At 40.3% G+C, this 19,426-nt stretch overlaps 1 protein-coding gene across 5 annotated transcripts in view; it reads left to right on the forward strand.

Moving 5' to 3' along the window:
• Window positions 1-11,592: 11,592 nt before the first annotated feature.
• AHI1 (Abelson helper integration site 1) overlaps window positions 11,593-19,426 on the forward strand; it is a 90,700-nt gene continuing 82,866 nt past the window's right edge. For 2 of the 5 annotated variants that reach the window (XM_040060065.1, XM_058419985.1), the window contains exons 1-3: window positions 11,630-11,730; window positions 16,190-16,260; window positions 17,078-17,199. In XM_040060065.1, coding sequence (XP_039915999.1) covers window positions 16,251-16,260; window positions 17,078-17,199 — 132 coding nt within the window. In that variant the 5' untranslated portion in view covers window positions 11,630-11,730; window positions 16,190-16,250. Of the gene's footprint in view, window positions 11,731-12,210; window positions 12,409-15,494; window positions 15,584-16,189; window positions 16,261-17,077; window positions 17,200-19,426 lie in introns of those variants that run through there. The other 3 variants (XM_040060064.2, XM_040060066.2, XM_040060067.1) reach the window with 3 other exon arrangements.

Here is a 19,426-nt window from a genome sequence, read left to right on the forward strand (position 1 = left end):
CGTTCAAACAACCTTGAATTGGATGGATTACCAAATCAGATTCAATCATTTCTACTGGATGCTATTAAATGCAAAGGCACTTTCTTGTTTTGCAGGATATGTTTTGTTCTCTAATGGTTAGGTCTTTCTCTGCTACAGAAAAGATAGGAATAATGTTGGTGGAAAGCATGGGAAATCATGTTTCCAGGAAGGATCTGAATTTCTCTTGACTTTAGAGTCCCAATAGTAAATTCAGCCATGCACACCTGTATTGATTTATAAGGAGCAACTTCTATTAAATTTCATGGTAAGCATGATTATAAGATTCAGATAATATTAACTCTGTAAAATAGTTTAATTTTACTTCCTTATTAAAGAATTCTTTTTGTGCTGTCTCCCTGACCTAGAGCTTTCATTTTTTTTGTTCTATTTGGGAATAAAACTTAATTTAAATTTAATTTAAACTTTAAATTTAAGAGGATACTCTAAACCTTAAACATTAGGTTTAAGAATCATAGGTAGCAATCTGGTTCTTCCTTACCAGGCATTTAACTGCCCACTGCAGGCACAAACTCATCCAGCGAGGGTGTCAGACTTTGTTCATGTGTGTCACCCTGATTTCAACATCAGCTCCCTCTGCATTTCCCAAGCAGCCTTTACCTTGGAAAAGCTGTACTGCAGCACCATTTCATGGCTTCTCTTGCATTTTAACTCTATGGTGTTGCTTCCAAACAACTTATTGAATCAAATGTGCTAGTGACTCAGAGGCAGGAGCAGGATGAATATTGGATGGGGAGAACAGACTTGAATGGACCCTGCTGGGTCATGCAATTAAATCTTCTGCAATTGAAGGCCAAAAGTTTACAGAATCATGAGTTGCTTCTAAAAACTAATCAGGCTGTCCACTTCTATGTCATCCTGCCTGCTTTAAGTAGAAGTTACACTGTACTGAGGGCTTGGGATATAGCTAGGAGTGCAGGAGTAAAATGAGGCATTCTAGCGTGAGAACAAGATTAGCTTAAATTTAATTGACTATGTGAAAAATTTAAAGCTGATCCTGTTTGTGGTTCTATGCTATTTTTCTACTGTAGAGTAGTATAATACCATGCTGTTTGGTTGCTTTCTGTGATTGAATCTCTTTTAATGCAATTTGTGAACATAAGCAAAGCGTGGGATATCTGTAGAGGCTTGGGATACCAGTGATGTTAGCCCAGGGAAACAAAGCAGATGGGCCAAGGAGAGGAGTTGATTGGAGCTGGGCTTAGCTCAGGGAAACATTTGAAGGGTGACAGGGAGAATGGGTTGGAAATAACGCAATTACGTGTGGGATCCAGCTTATCAGGTTTTAGGAACAGTTACTCATTGGGAAAGAAGGATAAAACAAAGGAGCAGAACATCAAGTAGGCTTTACTAGCAAGCAGGCTTTTGAGAGCTATTTAAGTCTGGTATAGCTCTACACTTTTAACAATCCTAACCTCATTTTCAATTCTAGCTCCAGATCTTGTTTTCTGTCTCTCCTGCTCTATACCTCCTGACTCCCTGTCTGCAAACAGCATCTGCTCACCAATCCCTGCGTCTCCTTCTCATCAGACATTATCAGATAGTCTTTTCCTTACTTCAATGCAACATTTGTTTTCTGCTCAGCCCTGCCCTGTCCAACATCTTTGGCACCTTCCCCATTTTTCTGTATTCCCCATTTCCACTGAGGTGGAAATTGGCTGACTGTGTTATGGTGCACATCTGGTGGTAAAAGTCTAAGAAAAAAAGCTGCATAAGTAAGTATGCAGCTGTTTCTGCTGCATGGAGAGGTTTGAAAGGCTGTGAGTCTTAACTGAGTTTGTAGAAAGCATCAATAAACACTGTGTTAGAGATTTTAATCAGATTAGCTTTTCCTACTGATTTTCAAAACCAAAGAAGCTGATTGTGGTAGCCAAAGGTTTGTTAACACATGCCCAGGATAGTTTGGGAAAATCTGCATGCATCAGGTAAGCAAACTCTTCTGCAAGCTTTCCTCAAGCTTTATACTTCTTCACAAATTATACTCCTTCCTTATAGTCTATAGTTGTTGCCATGTGTAGGCTTGGCTCTGGTTCTTACAATCTCATTGTCTCAAATCTGATTAAAATCCACCTACATTGGTGTGAATGCTCTGAAGCAAGCAAAGAACACTCATATTGCCATTTCATTCAAAGATGGCAATGCAGATTTGAAGAAATCTTATTAATCACTGTCTAAATGCATCTGATCCTGGAAAAACTGGACTTGAGAATATTGTCAGCAACTGCTCCTGGTAGAAAAACAGTAATTCTGTAAGTAATTTCCACAAGAAAATGACAAACAGAGGTGTCTTTCATCTGCCACATTGGCATTCCTCACTGTTGTCTTGTGACAAGGATGTGACTTGTCAAGGCATTGTGTTGGAGGGGATCTCTTGTAAACTGTTGATTTATCCTTTTGTGCCTCCCCTTCTTTCCTCTTTTCCCTCATAGATGCGCATAGTATCTAAATCTCTTCCCAGTTCTGGTCTTGTGGTGTTTGTTCTCATTTATTTGATCACTGTGAGGCCCACCCATAGGTGGAAGTTTATCAGATCTTATTTCAGAGTCAGGGTACATTAGTTAGCACAGTGGTTAAAATATAAACAACAGTAGGAGGCTTTTTAAATAGAAGTTGACCCTTGAAATTGGGTGTACTGTAAGTTCAGCAAAATACCCCCACAAAAGAAATTGCAAAAAATGTCAGAACACAGAGCACAATTTTTTTGAATAAATTCCCTTAAACATAAATTCTCTAAATTTAAGAATCAGAAAATGTCAGAAAACAGACACTGAGATGTCACCTACTTGCTAAGAGGAAAGAATCAAAGGAAAAATTTAGTTATCTTTAAATATCTTCAAAGGAAGGGAACATTTCAAAAGGCACCTCTAAGGCATTGCACATTTGCAAGACTGGGATGAGCATGAAGTAAAGGAGTTCATGTAACTGCTCCAAAGAGTAATGCCATGACATAGAGCCATGAGCAGCTGGGAAAAAAGCAAGGTATTTTTACTTTCTTTTCAAACACCACCATGAAAATTAACAAAAGTAAGATGTGATCCACAGAGCCAGAGGGAACTTTGGGCAGCAACCCCAGATGGATAATGTGGATGGCTTCTAAGAGCAGGTGCTGCTGTTAGAAGGTAGGGAGGAGTTGGGGAGGAGGAAAGGTAGCCAAGTTAAAAATAAATTCTGTCCTTGCTCTGCACATGAAAGAACACAGAGGGCAGAAGATGGGGTAGATAAACTCACCTCTGTGATTTCTGGCCACAGAGGCTAATGGAACCAAGGTAAGGAAAATGACAATAAGGAGGTACAGAGAGGATCTTTTTCCAATAGTGAAAGCTTCTGTCACTAAAATGTTCATTTGTTCTGGCTGCTGCCAAATGTGAGAAACCAACAGAATAAAGTCAGACGAACGAGAAGCTAGAAGTGAGCAAGCTGAGCGCCGCCTTTATAGCAGAAAGATCTAAAGAGTTAATTAGTGAGGCTTCTGCATTGCTGGAAAAGTATCTGGAAATACAGGGACTGTGCAATTGCCTTTAACAGAGGTGTGGAGAGCATTAAAGCCATGGAGAATCTGACAGCCAGCACTTAGCACCGTGTGCCATAGGTCTTTGCACACGAGGGACAACTGAATCATGCTGCTGCTAGATGAGAGGGTAAAATCATTCCTCATTTCCTAGACAGAGAGCATCAGAGAAACCTAACAGAGAACAGCTAAGCTAAAGAATTGTGGACAGCAGAGGGACTGTGCAGCTCTGGGTCCTGCTTGAGTATCCCAGCATGTAACATCCTGCACTAGCACCGCTTTGGGAAGTGGTTCAGTAAAACTGTTGTGGTGATCTGCTGTAGCGTGCTCCACTTTGCTGTCAGGGGGAGCACACGTCCTGCACCCAAACCTGTCCCTCCTTGATTTTGGTATTCTCCTGCTGTACTGCTGCCACCACCCTGCCTAAAGAGTGCTACCCACTCTTTACATGTGGGGCTGCAAAACACAAACAGAGCAGCAGCACGTAATAGGGCCTGAAATGCAACCCATATGTCTGATTTTCTTTTTAGTTCTGTTCTTCTTGGAAGAGTCTGCAAGAAAGTGGGAGTCTTTCTGTATTCAGGCTCCTCAAAGGCTGGTGCACGCCAGGTCACTGCTGCACTTCTTTGTGTTTAGTTCCTGTCTCTGCTGTTCCAAGTCACAGGACTCAACCGTGAGCTGTGTCCTGGAGCCCATGCAGAGAGAGGGTTGTTGAACTCTTATCAGTCCTTCCTTGACACCTCCTGGTGCAACTTAACCCTTTGACCACCCTGTTCAAAATGTTTAGAGTTACTGAGGAGTCCTTGGATGAGGTTAAGGGCAATTTGGCAGCAGAATGTGGAAGAGAAAATGAAGAACAGAAGCATAATGATTATTCCACTTCTGGTTAGAAAAGCAGAGGAGATACTGTGTGGAGAACTCCTGCATTTTACCCACCAGTTGCCCAAGTGCTTCCAAAGACCCCTGCAAATGCCTGCTATTTGTAAGGTGCTGTTCTGGTCTTTTTCTACGTGCTTAGGCTGTTTTACACAATGATCAGTGCTGCAGTGTTTTGCTAACTGATGGTTCCAGCTAGTGATGAAATCAATTGTCTAGAAATGTCATTGAAATGAGATGAATGTTTATAGTTCCTTACTTCTATGACAGTTTCAGAGAAGAGGGACAAGCCACCTCGATTTTCCACACAAAGTGTCTATTGAAATTTCCAAGTGCATTTTCTGCTCGTCACTTACACGTAGGTTTATTTCCATGCTTATTCTTGGCTCATTAAAAGAGGGATGTTCTAACCAGTTTAATCTTACTGAAAGTAAGTCTTAAAAGGGTAAGGCAGAAAATGTTAATATTCCATTCAGGGCTGTTTGGAATGGGATCAGTTCAAGACCCTTGAGCCACAGAGCGATTTTCAACACTATGTCAGCAAGGTGAGAATATTACCTTCAGGTTTAGTTTAATATTTTGACAAATTGCATGTGTGTGTGTGGGCATGCATATGTGTGAGTGTGCTTATGTGTGTGAATACAACCTACTATAACATCTGTGTTTACAAACAGCTAATAAAAGTGTTTATGACAGTTCCAGCTTAATAGATGTTGTATAAAACTCCTCTATTCTTTAATCATTTTTATACCCCTGTGCAAAAAGACCTTGTCATTTTATTCTACAGCTTGCATTTGCTGAAGACAAAATTGGAAAAATTGCTTAGTTCTTTTTTTCCTGACTCTCGTGTAAATTCCCAAGTTGAGTTCAGGAAATTATGCATTAGAAATCATGCAAAATTTGCTGTTCAGCTTTATCATTTGCTTCTATTATATTTTATTCAAAGTAAATTTCTGAAAGATATGTCATTTACATGTGCTATGTGTCCCAAAGACTATAGCATACCATGTTCTATTTTTGGCATAGAAAGTGCAGAAATATAAGTCATCATGAACAGTGAGGTGGAAGGTGGATGAAAGTGGGGTAAAAATTTAAACAGATGATGCTGTCAGCAACTGGAATTATCTTAATAACTTTTTCCAAACTTGTTTTTCAAACTCTGCAACACCTTCCCGACCTACAAACTACCCATTAGTCTTCTGACATGTTGTGTAAGATACCCTCTTAAAAAAAAAAAAAAAAAAAGCTTTTCTAGCACTCAGAAAGCTTTGGAGCGTTGCAGCTGTCTACAGAGTTAAGATACAGGAAAACAAAAAATCCAGTGGTACTACATTTGAAAATGTGACAGAATAAGGACATACAGATCAACAAAGCAGATGAAATGAGGAGGATGGTACTTTTGTAGGATGCAGAGTCCCGTCCCATGACAAAGTGTTGGTGTTATCATCAGAATCAGAGTTCAAGTTCCTACATTCTATGACAATACACTGACACAGTCCTAGCAGCCAGCTGTAAATACGAAAAAATGTTTATTATTTAGGCACATCAAAGACTGGAAAATGCAGGAAATCTTGCCAGAAGTATCACCTGAATAGGTGCCTGAATTAGGATAGATGACTGATACCAAATCAAGAATTCCTATGCTGCTAGAGAACAGATAAAACTGCAACTGTTGTCTCAGCTAGAGAAAATAATGCAAGATATCCAGACTGTATTCTCACAAAAGCAAAACAATGTCCTACGTCACAAAACTGCACATAGGAAAGACTCGACTGCGGAATCAAATCAAAAAAGATTCACAGAATATTGCAAGGTGAAGACCTGACAGTCTTTAGCTCCTGAGAACATCCTATAGCAAGAGGATGGGCTGTTAATGAGTCACACAGATTTCTGGGCAAGAAACCCGATTTTCAAATGCGATGCTTAATAACATGAAAATTGTTATTCTGACAGTCACCCCAAAACTAATCAAAGAGCACTGAGGGGCAAAGTGTCTGAGAAGAGCAGCCTTTTTTAAACTTTAAAATCGAGACAAATAGCCCTTGGTTTACATGAACCAGCAGCAGCATTTCAGTGACAATGGCCCAGGGCTGTTGGGTTCCGTGGGGAATGCGCTGCACGTCTGTCCTGCTGTGATCTGTGCCTCACAGGCACTCTGTGCCACGCCTCTGCAGGCAACAGCATCACCTATGGGGGCAGATCCCCAGCAGGCACAGTTCAGCGTCTGCTAGAAAAAGACAGCATCAAATACCAGAAATTTCCATTAGACAGTGCCCACAGGACTTGCAGAATGTCTCACAGGAATCAAAAGAAATAGGAACAATTCTTGGATCTGGCCAGTTATTACAGTGAATTGGTGCCAATATTTTTTTAAAGAACAGCACCACTGGCAGAACTTTCAAAGCCAGCAGTACATGGGGCATAGAAAACAAGAGCCAGATGGCAGGAAGCCTTTTGTGGGCTCTGGGAAATTTGTGCTCAACAGGTTCTGAAAACATCCAAATTTACCGAACATGAAGCTCAAGAAAAGCCTTTGGGGCTGTAGTACAACAGGAGAACTAGGGAGAGACACACTGTGAAGTATTGCCTGAGCAAGGGGAGCTGGTTTGGAGTTCACATTTCAGGTATTTCTCTGACTTAGTCCCACTGGCTGATTAGTGAGGGAAATGGTAACAGCAGGCTGCAGAAATGGCTGTAGGCTGAAGCACAGTCCCCTGTAACAGCCCCCTGTAACAGTTCAGATGATCACACAGGAAAAAGTGGAGGAGAGCCACCACCAATTCCATCTTCCCTGGGTGAGAGTGCTGGGGTCTGTGGTGGTGTGAGAAACTCCACCCTTAGTGCTTTGAAAACGTAGCCTGTTCTTATGGCTGCGGTGGGGATATGGAACTAAGGGCGGACTGAATGGGAGAGCAGGAGCTTGGAGACTGGAAAAATATTCAGGGCTTGGAAGGAATCCAAGCAAAAGGTGCTTTCAAACAAAAGAAACTGATGAATGGGTCAGAATGGGAGCTATAAATCATTGATGAAAATTATTAAGGAGTAAACAGAGAGTCTGCAATTTTTTTTTTTTTTTTGCCATAGCTTTTTTAAAAATCCCAAAATGAGTTTTTGTAGAGCCTGATCTCTGCAGGGTTCTTTATAGCAATAATAAAATACCTAAATACTAGATATAGATTTATAATATACTTTGTATCAGGTTTTCAACAGGAAGACTTAAAAATATAGATATCCTTGTTCAGTTTTAGAGGTCCATTTCTATTGGGCAGGTATACATTTCTTTCACATGTAGGTCAATATATATTCTGTTTGGAAGTGGCTTATTTTTAAATGATACACAGAAAACTAGAACAACAGCTAAAAATTGTGAATTTAGCTTTGGTTACTGACCGGGAGTTTAGGAGTCAGGTGTGTTTCTGTAGATTTTTGTGCTGCTGGAACATACCCCACTTGATTTCCTCTGGTCATTGCAGTACTGCTTGAAGGATTACCCCAGACTTTCCTGACACTTCCAGTGGCAGTCCTTTTCCATTGCTCTGGCTGGCATCCAGGCCCAATTCCGTGGCTCTGGGAGGCTTGACTAACCTGTGGGTGCTCCTTTCTCCATTTCCCTGCTGGAGGGTTAGCCTAGATTTACATTGATTTGAACTCTTTCAAACACAAAGTGTTTTCCAGACAAGCAAGATTTTGTTAAACCAAGGTTGGATTTTCCCAACATATAGTTTATTTAGATGTGGGATTCTGTCTCTTGTCACCGAGACACACAAAGCAATCACACGCAGACAAGAGATTTTCGCAGAGGTTCTTCTGATCCAGCTCCCAGCTGAAAGAGCGGAGAGAAGAGAGCCCCTTTGTTTATTTTTTACTTTTTATACATTTCTGGGTCTAGCAGAAGATTGGCTTTTTGGGGTTTCCACCCCTCAGCCTCAGTGGCCAGACCAATTGTCAGTTACAATTGTTTTCAGGTTAGAAATATGCAAACAAAGGACAGAGAATGAAAAACAAAGGATTTGTTTATGTTTCATCTATGGGAAAGGTAGAAAACTGCTCTTAATATTGTACAATAACTAAAAGGATCTGACTCCATTTAAGAAAATCAAAAGGCTCGGAAAAACCAGGGTAACAGTCTCTGCTCTTCTCCCATGCTGGTTTTGTTACCAAGTTGCATGACATAGCAGGACTCTCTTTCCCACTGCTTAAATGGAAAAATGGTGTGTTGGTATTCCCGTCCTAATAGACTTCAGAAGAAATCTAGCATGTAACATTTTTTTTGGCTGTGATCACCAGAAGATAGGAAGCAGAAGCAGCTGCCACCCAGTGGCAAGCTGAACAAAAACAAAAACAGGAAAACAACAACAACAACAACAACAACACCACCACCACAAAAACCCAACAAAAACAAAACAAAACAAACAAACAAAACTGCAAGGTAAGAGCAAAGAAAAAAGGTGAGGGAAAAGCAAATAATTAATGTTTATGCTAGAGAAAAGTGCTTCTTAATAATGCTGATGATTTACAGTAATATTAGAATGATTATTCTTATATTTACTTTCATAACATCAGTTTTGTTGCTAAATGACACGAGAAGGAGAAGAGAGTACAGCAGCCTCTGGAAGCTTTACGGTGAAACCCAGAGACAGGAACAAGTTTTCTTCTTTTTATTTTTCGTATTCCATGGACGCACATACAAAGAAGAATCCTTGGCTTTGTTTTACAGGTGGAATATTAAAAAGGTGGGTCTGACAAATGGGGTAGGAAGGGCATCCCTTGCGTATAGCTCACCAAGGCCAAGTGTGCTTATGGGAGTTAGTTATAACAAAAGAGTTATAGGAACATGTAGAAGGGCTACAAACTAAAGTCTCCAAACTGACTTGATTAAAAACTCAATCCTTTAGAAGAAAGAAAAAATATCCGATGAACCACATCAACAATTACTTTCTGAAACAAAACAAGTACATTTCAAAGAATAAATACTTTTCTGGGAAAAAAAATGAGAATTAGTCTACAAATAAAATTAACTACAGGATGCAATAAGGATATTCAGATCTGTTACTCTTTATTAAAGCTTATTGTAAAGCTAATAATCAGCACAAAAGGAAAATAATTTAATTAAAACATATGCAAAGATGCACTAACCATACAAAGGGAACAACTGTATTTTGAAAAGTTAAAAAGCAACAATGCTGCACTTATTTACAGATAAATTCTAGCTCCAATATCCAACACTTCCAGAACGCTTCACAAAAATGACTTAATGACGTGCTGTTACACCGCCATCCTGTGGCAAAGTACCTGAAGTTTTCTGAGAACACAAGGATTTTTCAAACGATAACCTTCTTTCAAAAAGATTTCGCATTCTTGTTCTGAGGACAGGAAAACGTCAGGAGAGATTTAGCTATACCTCAGGAGATGTTGCTCAAGAAACACTAACACTGAAAACACAATAAATTTTTTTCAGAGGGTTCATGACCTCATTGTCTGGACACACAGTTTGAACCTGTGGCTTCTGAAACCTAGATTTCTGCAGTGAAATAAAATGTGTTTACCTTCTTTTCCTTATGTTGCAAAATTAATAGGCATTCTAGTATGCTCTCATCTGTCTCTACCCCCCACAACCCCTACTAAACAAATCAGGTAAAGAGGTCAGATTTATTCTCCCTTGACATAGAAAAAGGGCCTGACCACTACCTGCTTCTAGATCTCAAATGACACAAATGCCTCGTGTTTGTCGAAGGTGTAATGGTCAAAGAAATCTCAAAGACATTCTTTCGAAACAAGTGTTCCTGGAAACTTGACACCACCAGCTTCTGGTAGTAATAGAAACCCTGTAGATGTCTCGTGCCAGGCTTATTTAGAAGGTTTTATAGCCTGTTACTGCTGGTCAAATTAGACAATATCAAATCCGCTTTCTATGTAAATGATTAAAATGACTGGTTTTGAGTTTGCCACAGCTGAGCCCCTCAGCTGCCAGGAAGTTACTTAGGAAGGAACATCAGGATTTCTGGTCCAATCCCCTGTTTAATGTAAGGCCAACCTGAAAGTGAGACCAGGTTGTTCCAGACCATTATTTCATGCTGTTTGGGGTACTATGAAGGACACAGAGATAAAAGAATGGAGAAACACTAGGGATAAAGAGAAGCACAAGGATGCGGAGGAGTTGGTTTTTATTTGTGTTATGCCAAGGCAACCCAGGATACCTGCCTTATGGAGAAAGAAATAGCCCTACCTATCAGCTGAGTGCATGCAAGCATTTGAGAAAGCAGAGGACAGGTAAGTACAAAAAGAGATAGTAGTGTTTTTCACTAATAACACATGAGGAACAGGAGAGCCAGGTTTCACAAGGTTCATTCTTTTGGAAGCCAGTGTAATTCATGGACAGAATTTGAGGGATGCAATGCTTGGGAACTATTCCACCAACTCAGGATCATAAGTATTTGCCCACCTCTAGTTTGTACAAATCGCTGTCAACTGAAGGTTAATTTTACCCAACTTTACTTCTGCAAAAAAACCAACCACAGTCATCAAAAACCTTGCACTCATTTCTCAAACCTTCTAGTGCATGAGAGACCTTCGACATCTAGTTTTAATACATTTTTTACACAGAAGAAATGAATATACAGTTTTTCAATGACAAATACGCTTAAGTGTATTAGGTAATTATCCCTGAAAGGAAAAAAAACCCCAAAAAACAAACAAAACAAAACAAACAAAAAAAACCCCCAAAACAAAACAAACAAACAAAAAACCCCCACCGCTTAAATCAATTACCCAGTCTGTGCTGTTATTTGCAGAAAGCTTATGTGCATTCCAAACATTCGTCGCTTGCCTTCCAAACACTTGTCACTTGCCCTCCTGAGCCCGAGAGCTCATTACCCAGGGACTTTATTCTTCCGCAAGCAACTTTTGTTAGTCCGAATTCTGAGAGCTAATATGTGCTTTTGACACTTTTTTTTTTAAAAGGACCATAAATTACCCCTGGGAGGGCTCCCGTTTCTGACGCTTTTCACTCGTTTTGTTTTGTTCTGTATTTTTTTCCCCGCCCTTCCCTGCGCGCCCGCGCCGTTTCCTTGGGAGCCGGGATTGTTTTGGGCGGAACCACCCGCGCGGCGCTGCGGAGGGGGGAGCGGTGGCTCGGACGAGCCCACTGGCGGAGGGAAGGGGGGGGAGGCGGGGCGGCCGCAGCAGACGCCGAGCCACGTCGCGGCCGCCACGGGAGCGGACGGGGCCGACGTGAGTGATGCTCTCGGCGGGGAGCGGGGCCGCGCCCCGGGCCGGGCCTCGCCGGGCGTCTGCCGCCTCTCGTCTCGGTGCGCGGCCCCGGGGGCGGGTAGGGCTGGGTAACGCCTCCCCGCCGCTGTTCCCTCCCCCGGCTCCCCTTCCCGCCCCGGGGCGGGGGGCTCAGCCCGGGGCTGGGCATGGCCATGGCCGTAGCCGCTCGGGGACCGCGCCGGGACCGCGGCCTTTGGCGCGCGCGGGCGGGGAGCGGGATCGGGATCGGGGCCGGGCTGCGCTGGGCAGCCGGGGGCGGGAGCCGGGGCGGGAGCAGGGGCGGGAGCCTGGCCGGGCTGGGCGGCGGCCAGCGCGGGCCGGGGAGCGCGGGCGGGACTCGGCGCGCTCCGGGAGGCTCCGGGAGGCCGCGGGAGCGGGGGACGCTCCCGGCGAGCGTGGCCCGAGCGGCCCCGCAGTGACTCTGCCGCGCCGGCGGAACGGGCGGCCTGGGGCGGCCCGCCCGCTATCGCTGTCCGGTGCCGGCGCGGTGGCACGGGGCAGTGCCGCGGGAAGCCCTAATCCCCGGAGCGTTGTTGATTCGCCTCGCTGCTCTTCACGGGCTTTGTAGTTCACCGGGGTGACGTGAGTGGGCAGTTGCAGTGAACTTACGGGGCTTCTCCGTGCTGGACACCTTGGGCTCCAAGGCGGGGATGCCTCACTCGCATGCGGAATTCGCGTCTGGGTGCGCGTGACATCCTCGTTGAATTATTCCGTCGGTTAGTCCAATTGTGGTGTGTGGTCTGAACGTCCCTTTATATCTTTTTAATCTACCCCTATTCTTCCAGGCAAAGCAGAATGCCACACTGGAAAAATACTTAGACTGGTCTCTTGCTGAGAGCACATTTTCATAATTAGCATCTAAGATAAAACAGGAACTTAATAAAAGTCTTCTATATCTCCTTACATTGATCTGAAGTCCGTAATTTTGCCATCAGAGTCTGCAACTTTCTCTTGATTAAAGGTGCCAAGTTTCCCGGGTAAAAATCCCAACCTTAGAGTTCCTATGAATCAAAAGCTTTCTGGTATGTTACTACTAGAAAACCAAGGGTAGCACCAGCTTTTAAAACTTTTTTTTTATTAGTATGAGTGTAAGGTTTTTACAGGCACATCCAAACTGGTAGAAAACTACTGCACTTGTATCAGTTTTATTTGACATGCAAGTACCTAGGTGTTTACCTAGTCTGTCAGTTTTCTGGACTTAGAAACTGAATTTTCATTAATAAAACTAGATTGATTTCAGATTTGTCAATAGTGAAGAGGAACAGATTCATCTCTGTAATTTTGCTGTACAATTCTCAGCTGAAGCTCTTCCACTTCTCAGAGTAATAATCCCTACTCAGTAGCTCAGTTAGAAACCTCCTAGTAAAACCCAAGATTTCCCTCTGTGATCTAAAACATGAAAAATAACCAAGGCCTGATATTCTACTTATTTTCAGTCACTGAAGTTTATGCTCACTTTTTGCGGCAGAAAAAAAAAAAAAGAGGAATTTTGCAGGAAAATCCTAGAGTGTGCAATTATATTTTGTCAGCTCAGTTTCCAAAATGGTTATAATTGGGTGGGAAATTTTTCACTTCCCATTATGTAGTGCAAATTCTGTATGTTCTGCTCATTGTAGTATGGGTTTGATTCATCTTTTATTAGTGGTTAGTAAAAGTGAGGTTTGTTTATGGTGACCCCTGTGGGATGTTTAGCATAGAGAATACCCGTATTACTGATGTGCAATATAGCAACTCAGTGAGTAGTGTAAAATAATGTGAAAAGAGCAAGAGTTTAATGTAGAATCACTTTTATAAATAGAGATAGAATATTGGAGAAGACCAAAGTAGGTTATTTTCAGGAAAGTATAGTAATTGGAAGCTTGGGCTTTATGAATTTGTTTTGCTGTTTATTCTTGGTGGCTGGACTATGTCACTGTTCCAGGTATGTGTTTTTGTTGGTCTTGGATTGTCTTATATTTACTAGCATGAAAGAGTTCCAATCTGATCTGGCAAAAAAGCTTTTTCCAAAATTAATAACTGAGCTTACTCAGATTGGGGCATGGTGGTTGCTGAACTTTGATATACGATTAATTGTCTCCTATTCTAAGGTGAGATTACGCTAAGTAAACAGCCTTGTACTTATCCTTGTTGATTAATGATCTATATTTATACAAGCCTGATAGTTGCTTTAATGCACCACGTCAAAGACCATGAAGTTCTAAATTGGAAATGCCTATTAAACAATTGCACTGTCGTTAGAGGACTTTATCTCTTAGTTTTATTGCCATAACAGGGTAGACACTGAACAAATAAACAGTGATGCACTTAGTGGTGAATTTTGCTAATTCTTCATTTTACAGAGAGTGCTTGTAGATGCAAGGTGAGCCTAGCCTTTGGTTTTAAAATGTCTGTTTCATTGGAATCAAAAACTATCTGCAAAATTAATATTTTAACCAACCTATAGGTTAGTTGTGGTCTTGGGTAGACTAATTTATTTAACTTTTGTACCAGAAACTTATTTCCATACTTAAAATACATATACACTTATTTAATTTTGCTCTTGTATACTATATTGCCTCTCATATTTTTTGCTTTAAATTTAAGAGCCCTTCAATATTTCATTTCTTGTTTCTAATTAGTTTTTGAGGGCTTGTTGAAATCATTCAGCTAATTATAAATACTTTTCCATGCTCCTGTGGTCCTCAGTTAATGATTAAAGTGATAGAATCTGCTGTATTTTTTGAATTTATTTAGTTTTCTACTCTTTTAAATTATGTGTTTTCTAGCCAATTGTGAATTGGCTACTTGGAAAGCAGCACTTAGTAACTGTAGTGATTTTAAAATGCCAGTTTGGCTTAACCAAGCGTAAATTGCAAAAGCAGTTTTATTTTTCGATGATGTTTTCTCTTTTAATTTATTGTAAGAAGTGTTATTTTTAACAGTTATTGGTTTAGTTGTGACAGTAAAGCTTTGCTGTTGGAGTCAGAACATATTTTGGATAGTGAAAATATTGCAATCTCAGTGTCATTTCAAGCATATTGCAAAACTAAACATTTTCTTACTGACAGTGAAGTTCATTTGGCCAACTTTGCTCTTTTGAAACGTCCTTAGGTTGTTGGATACTTAGTATAAGTGCTAAAGACATGAAATAAACTAATTACTGTTGGCATCTGACTAATCAGCTCCTCTATAATCCCAGACCAACCTGAACACTGCCTTTTTTCCTTAATTTAGTTTGGTTTGGATAGCCAGCAGACCAAAGCACTGTAAGTAATGAGGGAAATGATGAAAGTAACAGGCCTGTGCAAGTAACGCTGTGCGAGAGATGAGAGAGGTGTGCGAGTCGGGTGGTGCAGATGCTTGGGGACCCAAGTATAGCCTCAGCTCTTCCCCGTGCTGGTGAAATGTGCGTGCCCAGGAGACATTTTTAGTGCTGAGGCCAAGTGCTGTGTTTGGCTCGCTTCACTGCTAATTAACTCCTCAGCCTCAAATCAGAGTAGCTGCATGCAAACTGCCTATTTATAGTAATCCATAATAGCTCCTAAACTGTATCCAGGCATGGTTTGGGTGAGTGTTAGGTGGCTTGGACCAAAATGGTGCGAGAATAAGGGAACCACACGTCCTGGCAGTGTTTAATGCTATGTTTTAATTTGTTAGGATCAGTGTAGTCTGGGTGTGGTGAGTGTGAGTTACTGGTGTCTAACGGGAGGTGTGACCTAGGGAGAACTTGGAGCTGTTACCTGGTGGGCTTTGGGGACATAGGTACCCAGGTTCCTTCCATGGAAGCCTAAGGAGAACATCACACCTTCCTAGGAACCTAATCTTCATTAGTTCCACTGTTTACAAAACAGCTCTTTGTATTAAAGTTTTTTTGTGGAGCGGTTGGAATTTTCTTGATGAAAAGATAAACCTGTGTAATATTTTTATTTGCCTTCAAGCTTTGTTTGGATTGCATTTGCAGGCTTTTCTCCACAGTCAGAAGGGCCTAACAATTTTTTTCTTTAGAGAAATGATTTTCATGTAGTTGCTTGTCTGCTTTATAAAAAATACAAATGCTTTATATAAACATAAATATTTAGAGATTTGTAATAAAGTTAGATTTGCTGGCAGATACTAACCTTTGTATTGAAAACTATCATCCGGCTTCCTCAATGATGCTGTCAGGAGAGGAATCTGATTAGAATGGCTTCAACATAAATGGTTTAATGGATCATTATTATTTAAATAAACTGTTGGATTTTTTAGAAGATTGGAGGACTACAGTCCTGAATTATTTGGCTACTGCCCAGAAATATAGCTAATTAAATTGCTGTAATGTTGTTTTTTATTTCCCCTCAAATAATAAGTATCAGAGCTGGGATTTGATAGCAGAAAACTTCTAATAATTTAGACAAATAGGGAAATACTTGTGCTAAATAAAATGTGTGCATCCCTAATACTAACTAGCACAGATTTAAGTATTAATTTGAAATCTATGCACCACTTATGTAAATGACAGTTGTTAAATTCTTTAAATAGAATGGTGAATTCTGATGAAGAAGCAGCTGTTGTGTTGAGCCATTCTAACTGAGGACTGAAAATGCGAGCAGGTAAGGATTCTTTGTGTTTGATTTTCAGTACCTATTTTATAGTTAGAACTAGGTGCAAATGATAGAAGTTATTTCTGTCCTATATAAATCTTTAATGCTTCATTGACTCCTTTTTAAGTTCATGATTATAGCTGATTTTCAAATTGGTGGGTTTTTTTTAAAAAAAAATTTTAAATTCGGATTCTGTTGTGAAAGTTTTACTGATCGTGGTAAATATGCTGTAGCTGAGGATTCTGCAGCCTTTTTCAGTGGTGTGCGAGGTTGCATTTTCAATTCTTAGTTACAAGTTAAGCATTACCTGAAGGGAGCTAGAACATATACTGCTTCAGGGGTTGAAATGTTGCTGATGGCAGTATGATTCATAGAAAGGCAAGAGTGCCAGCTCCTGGCTCTTACAGGTCTGTCTCAGGAGGATGCTGCTCTGGTTTCCAGATGCAGTAAGAACCCAGCGCTGCTGCTTCTCCTGGAAGACAGTGTGTTGCCTCTGCTCATAAACAGAGAGGGCAGTAATCTGTCCTCTGCTTTGGCTAGCCCAAGTTTTGTGCTGATCCTGATGTGCATGCTCTTCAAAATGTGCTTTCTTCAGGAGACAGAGTAGATTGGGGCTGACTTCAGCAGCAAGTGAAAGCTGCTGAGTTATCCTTGTATGGGTTATGTTGGCAGTGGCAATTCTTAACTGAATACAAAGTGAATTTCTTTGTAAACTTTCCCTGATAAATAATTCTCATCCTTTGCAATTTTAAAGCATGATTATGCACTTTTTGTAGCAATGGTGATTAATGAGATAGAAAATCATGCCCTCGATTTCTTTTTGCAGTTGAAAGTGAGGCAAAGGCAAAAACCAAAGTCCGCTTTGAGGAAATCTTCAGACGCCATGCTGGCCTAGCAGACACAAAGAAATCAAAGAATAAGAAGTTTGACTCTCAAGAGAGTATTGTGGTGAGTTAGAACCACATGCAGGCTTTGTTTGGTTGCCTTTCTTAACAGAAAAAAAGATCAGGAAAATGTATTGCAGAAAGGAGATGTAAGCATTAAAAAAAAAAAAAAAGATGTGTAAAGTATGTTTTTGCACATACCCCTTGGTTTTGGTGGGGGTTTTATTTTCTTTTTTTGTGTACCGCATCCTTGTAACTTGGAGGTATGCCAGAATTACTTGGAATATAATACTGGTGAAAAGAAAGTGGGCGCTTGTACAATGTCTACCAGTATTTGATTTCCACACCTTTTTTCATGAAATTTTTCAAATTCAGTACTGACTTTACTGGGATTTAATTAGAGGTTTGACGGCTGGTAGAATTACAGCTGTGAAGGTATTTAATTTTGAGAGTACTACATCTGTGCAATACAGGTATGTCTATCTAATACAGCTGTAAATTGAGAACTGATGAGAAAGTATAATAATATTAGAGATAATAATGATTCCATTTTCCCCCTTTTTTTTTAATCTCAGTAATCAGTGAATTTCTGCATGTGCTGAGCTTTGTGTCTTGAGTGGTTCTGTGTTCACATGTCGACTTTTTAAAAAGATTTTGACCGTAGCTTGTGACTTGCAAAGAAAAGATTCTATCACCTGGATTTTATAGTTAGATGACATTTTTGTTTGTGGCATATCTGTCAATAGAGGAACCTCAGAAATCTCTCTGAGTTATGGTTCACACTGTAGGTTTTTTCCTGAAGAGGAGAGTTAAAGTTCACTATGAACTTGTGCTATATAAACCTGATTATTGACTTAGAAGATTTGGAATTTGGAAAGAAAGTAAATTGTTTAGAAGACAAATATTTTGGTTTTTATTTTCCTCCTGATAGGTTATATATTTTCAGTCCTTTTTCTTACAATTGTGTCCATATCAGATTCTGGAAATGAATATTCCTTCATTAATACTCATTTAAGACAAATGAGTGGTATTTCATGTAATATGTTACATGTAGTTGTATATATTAAGTATATTCAGAATAAAGACATTAAACTTCATATTGCTATATGTTTGGTCTTAGATTGACAATTTGAAATTGGATTTTTATGGACTTTTAAAATACTTACATTCCTCGATGTATATGCTATTTTGTCAGTAGTCTACACAAAGAATCATCTTGGTGTTTAAAAATAGTACAGAGAGTTAGAGGTTGGTTTTTTTCCTTATTTACTGGCCTATATGTAAATAAAAGACTTAAGAAGTAAAATAAATTCTTCCTCAGTTAAGTTTACTTTTTTATGAAGTGTGAATTTTTAATTCTGTAATATATAAATATTTTTTAACACATAATTGGATGTTCATAGGCAACTACATATTACTCATAACTGTTTTAAACTTGCTTTGGTATTAGAATTGGTTTCCATTCCAGAAGTCTCTGATGTAAAACTCTAGTGTTTTAGAGTTATATAGAAACACTTAAAATCCCAGTGACCTGAATCAAAACTCAGTGGTCTGCAAGCAAATTAAGAAACATTTTTAGGATTGGTGTGGGAGCTCAGATTTCTGGATTTGTTGAGACTATAAATATTAAAAATCAAACCACTTAAAAATTAAGGATTTGAGGAGAGCTTGTATTGAAACCTATTATTGACCATTTGGAGTATTTCCTTAAAGTGTGACAAAATTGGAGGAGTTCAGGTTGGTATTTTCCATGCTGGTTGCATTCAAATAGAAATTTCTGTAAAAGCTTCAGCAAATAAGCAGTAATTTCTCGGTAAAAAATAAACAATGTGTGGGAGTGGAAGAGTAGGTAGATGGAGGAGGTTGGCTGGTTTTGTTCCCATTTTCTTCAGTTCATATGATTTAACTGTACAGAGTTTCACATATCTTGAAATAATGTGAAGTTTGTCAGTGATGGTTGGCTTCATGTCACGCATTTGCCGTAAATGGTCTCCCAGCTTTGATCAATAACAGGTCATGGTTCAGAGCCTATTTCTACTTCAAATGTTCCAGTCTGTTTCCTTCCTTTGTCTTTGCTCTAGCCTTTTTTAAAGATTAATAAGACTTTTTCCCTCATAGTCCACTGTTTCTTTGAAACCTGAGTTCTGGAGCTGCAGGGCGTTGCTATGGTTTTAAATGACAGAAGTGAGGATAAGGAGAGTGCCTGCTTACTTGCCTGCTCTGCTCTGTGGTCCTGCTGCCTGGAGAGCCTGCCTGGACAGCAGGGAAGCAGTCTGCTTGGAAGAGGAAAG

The sequence above is a fragment of the Hirundo rustica genome, chromosome 3 (assembly GCF_015227805.2).
Source record: "Hirundo rustica isolate bHirRus1 chromosome 3, bHirRus1.pri.v3, whole genome shotgun sequence".
In the NCBI taxonomy this organism is placed as follows: Eukaryota; Metazoa; Chordata; class Aves; order Passeriformes; family Hirundinidae; genus Hirundo; species Hirundo rustica.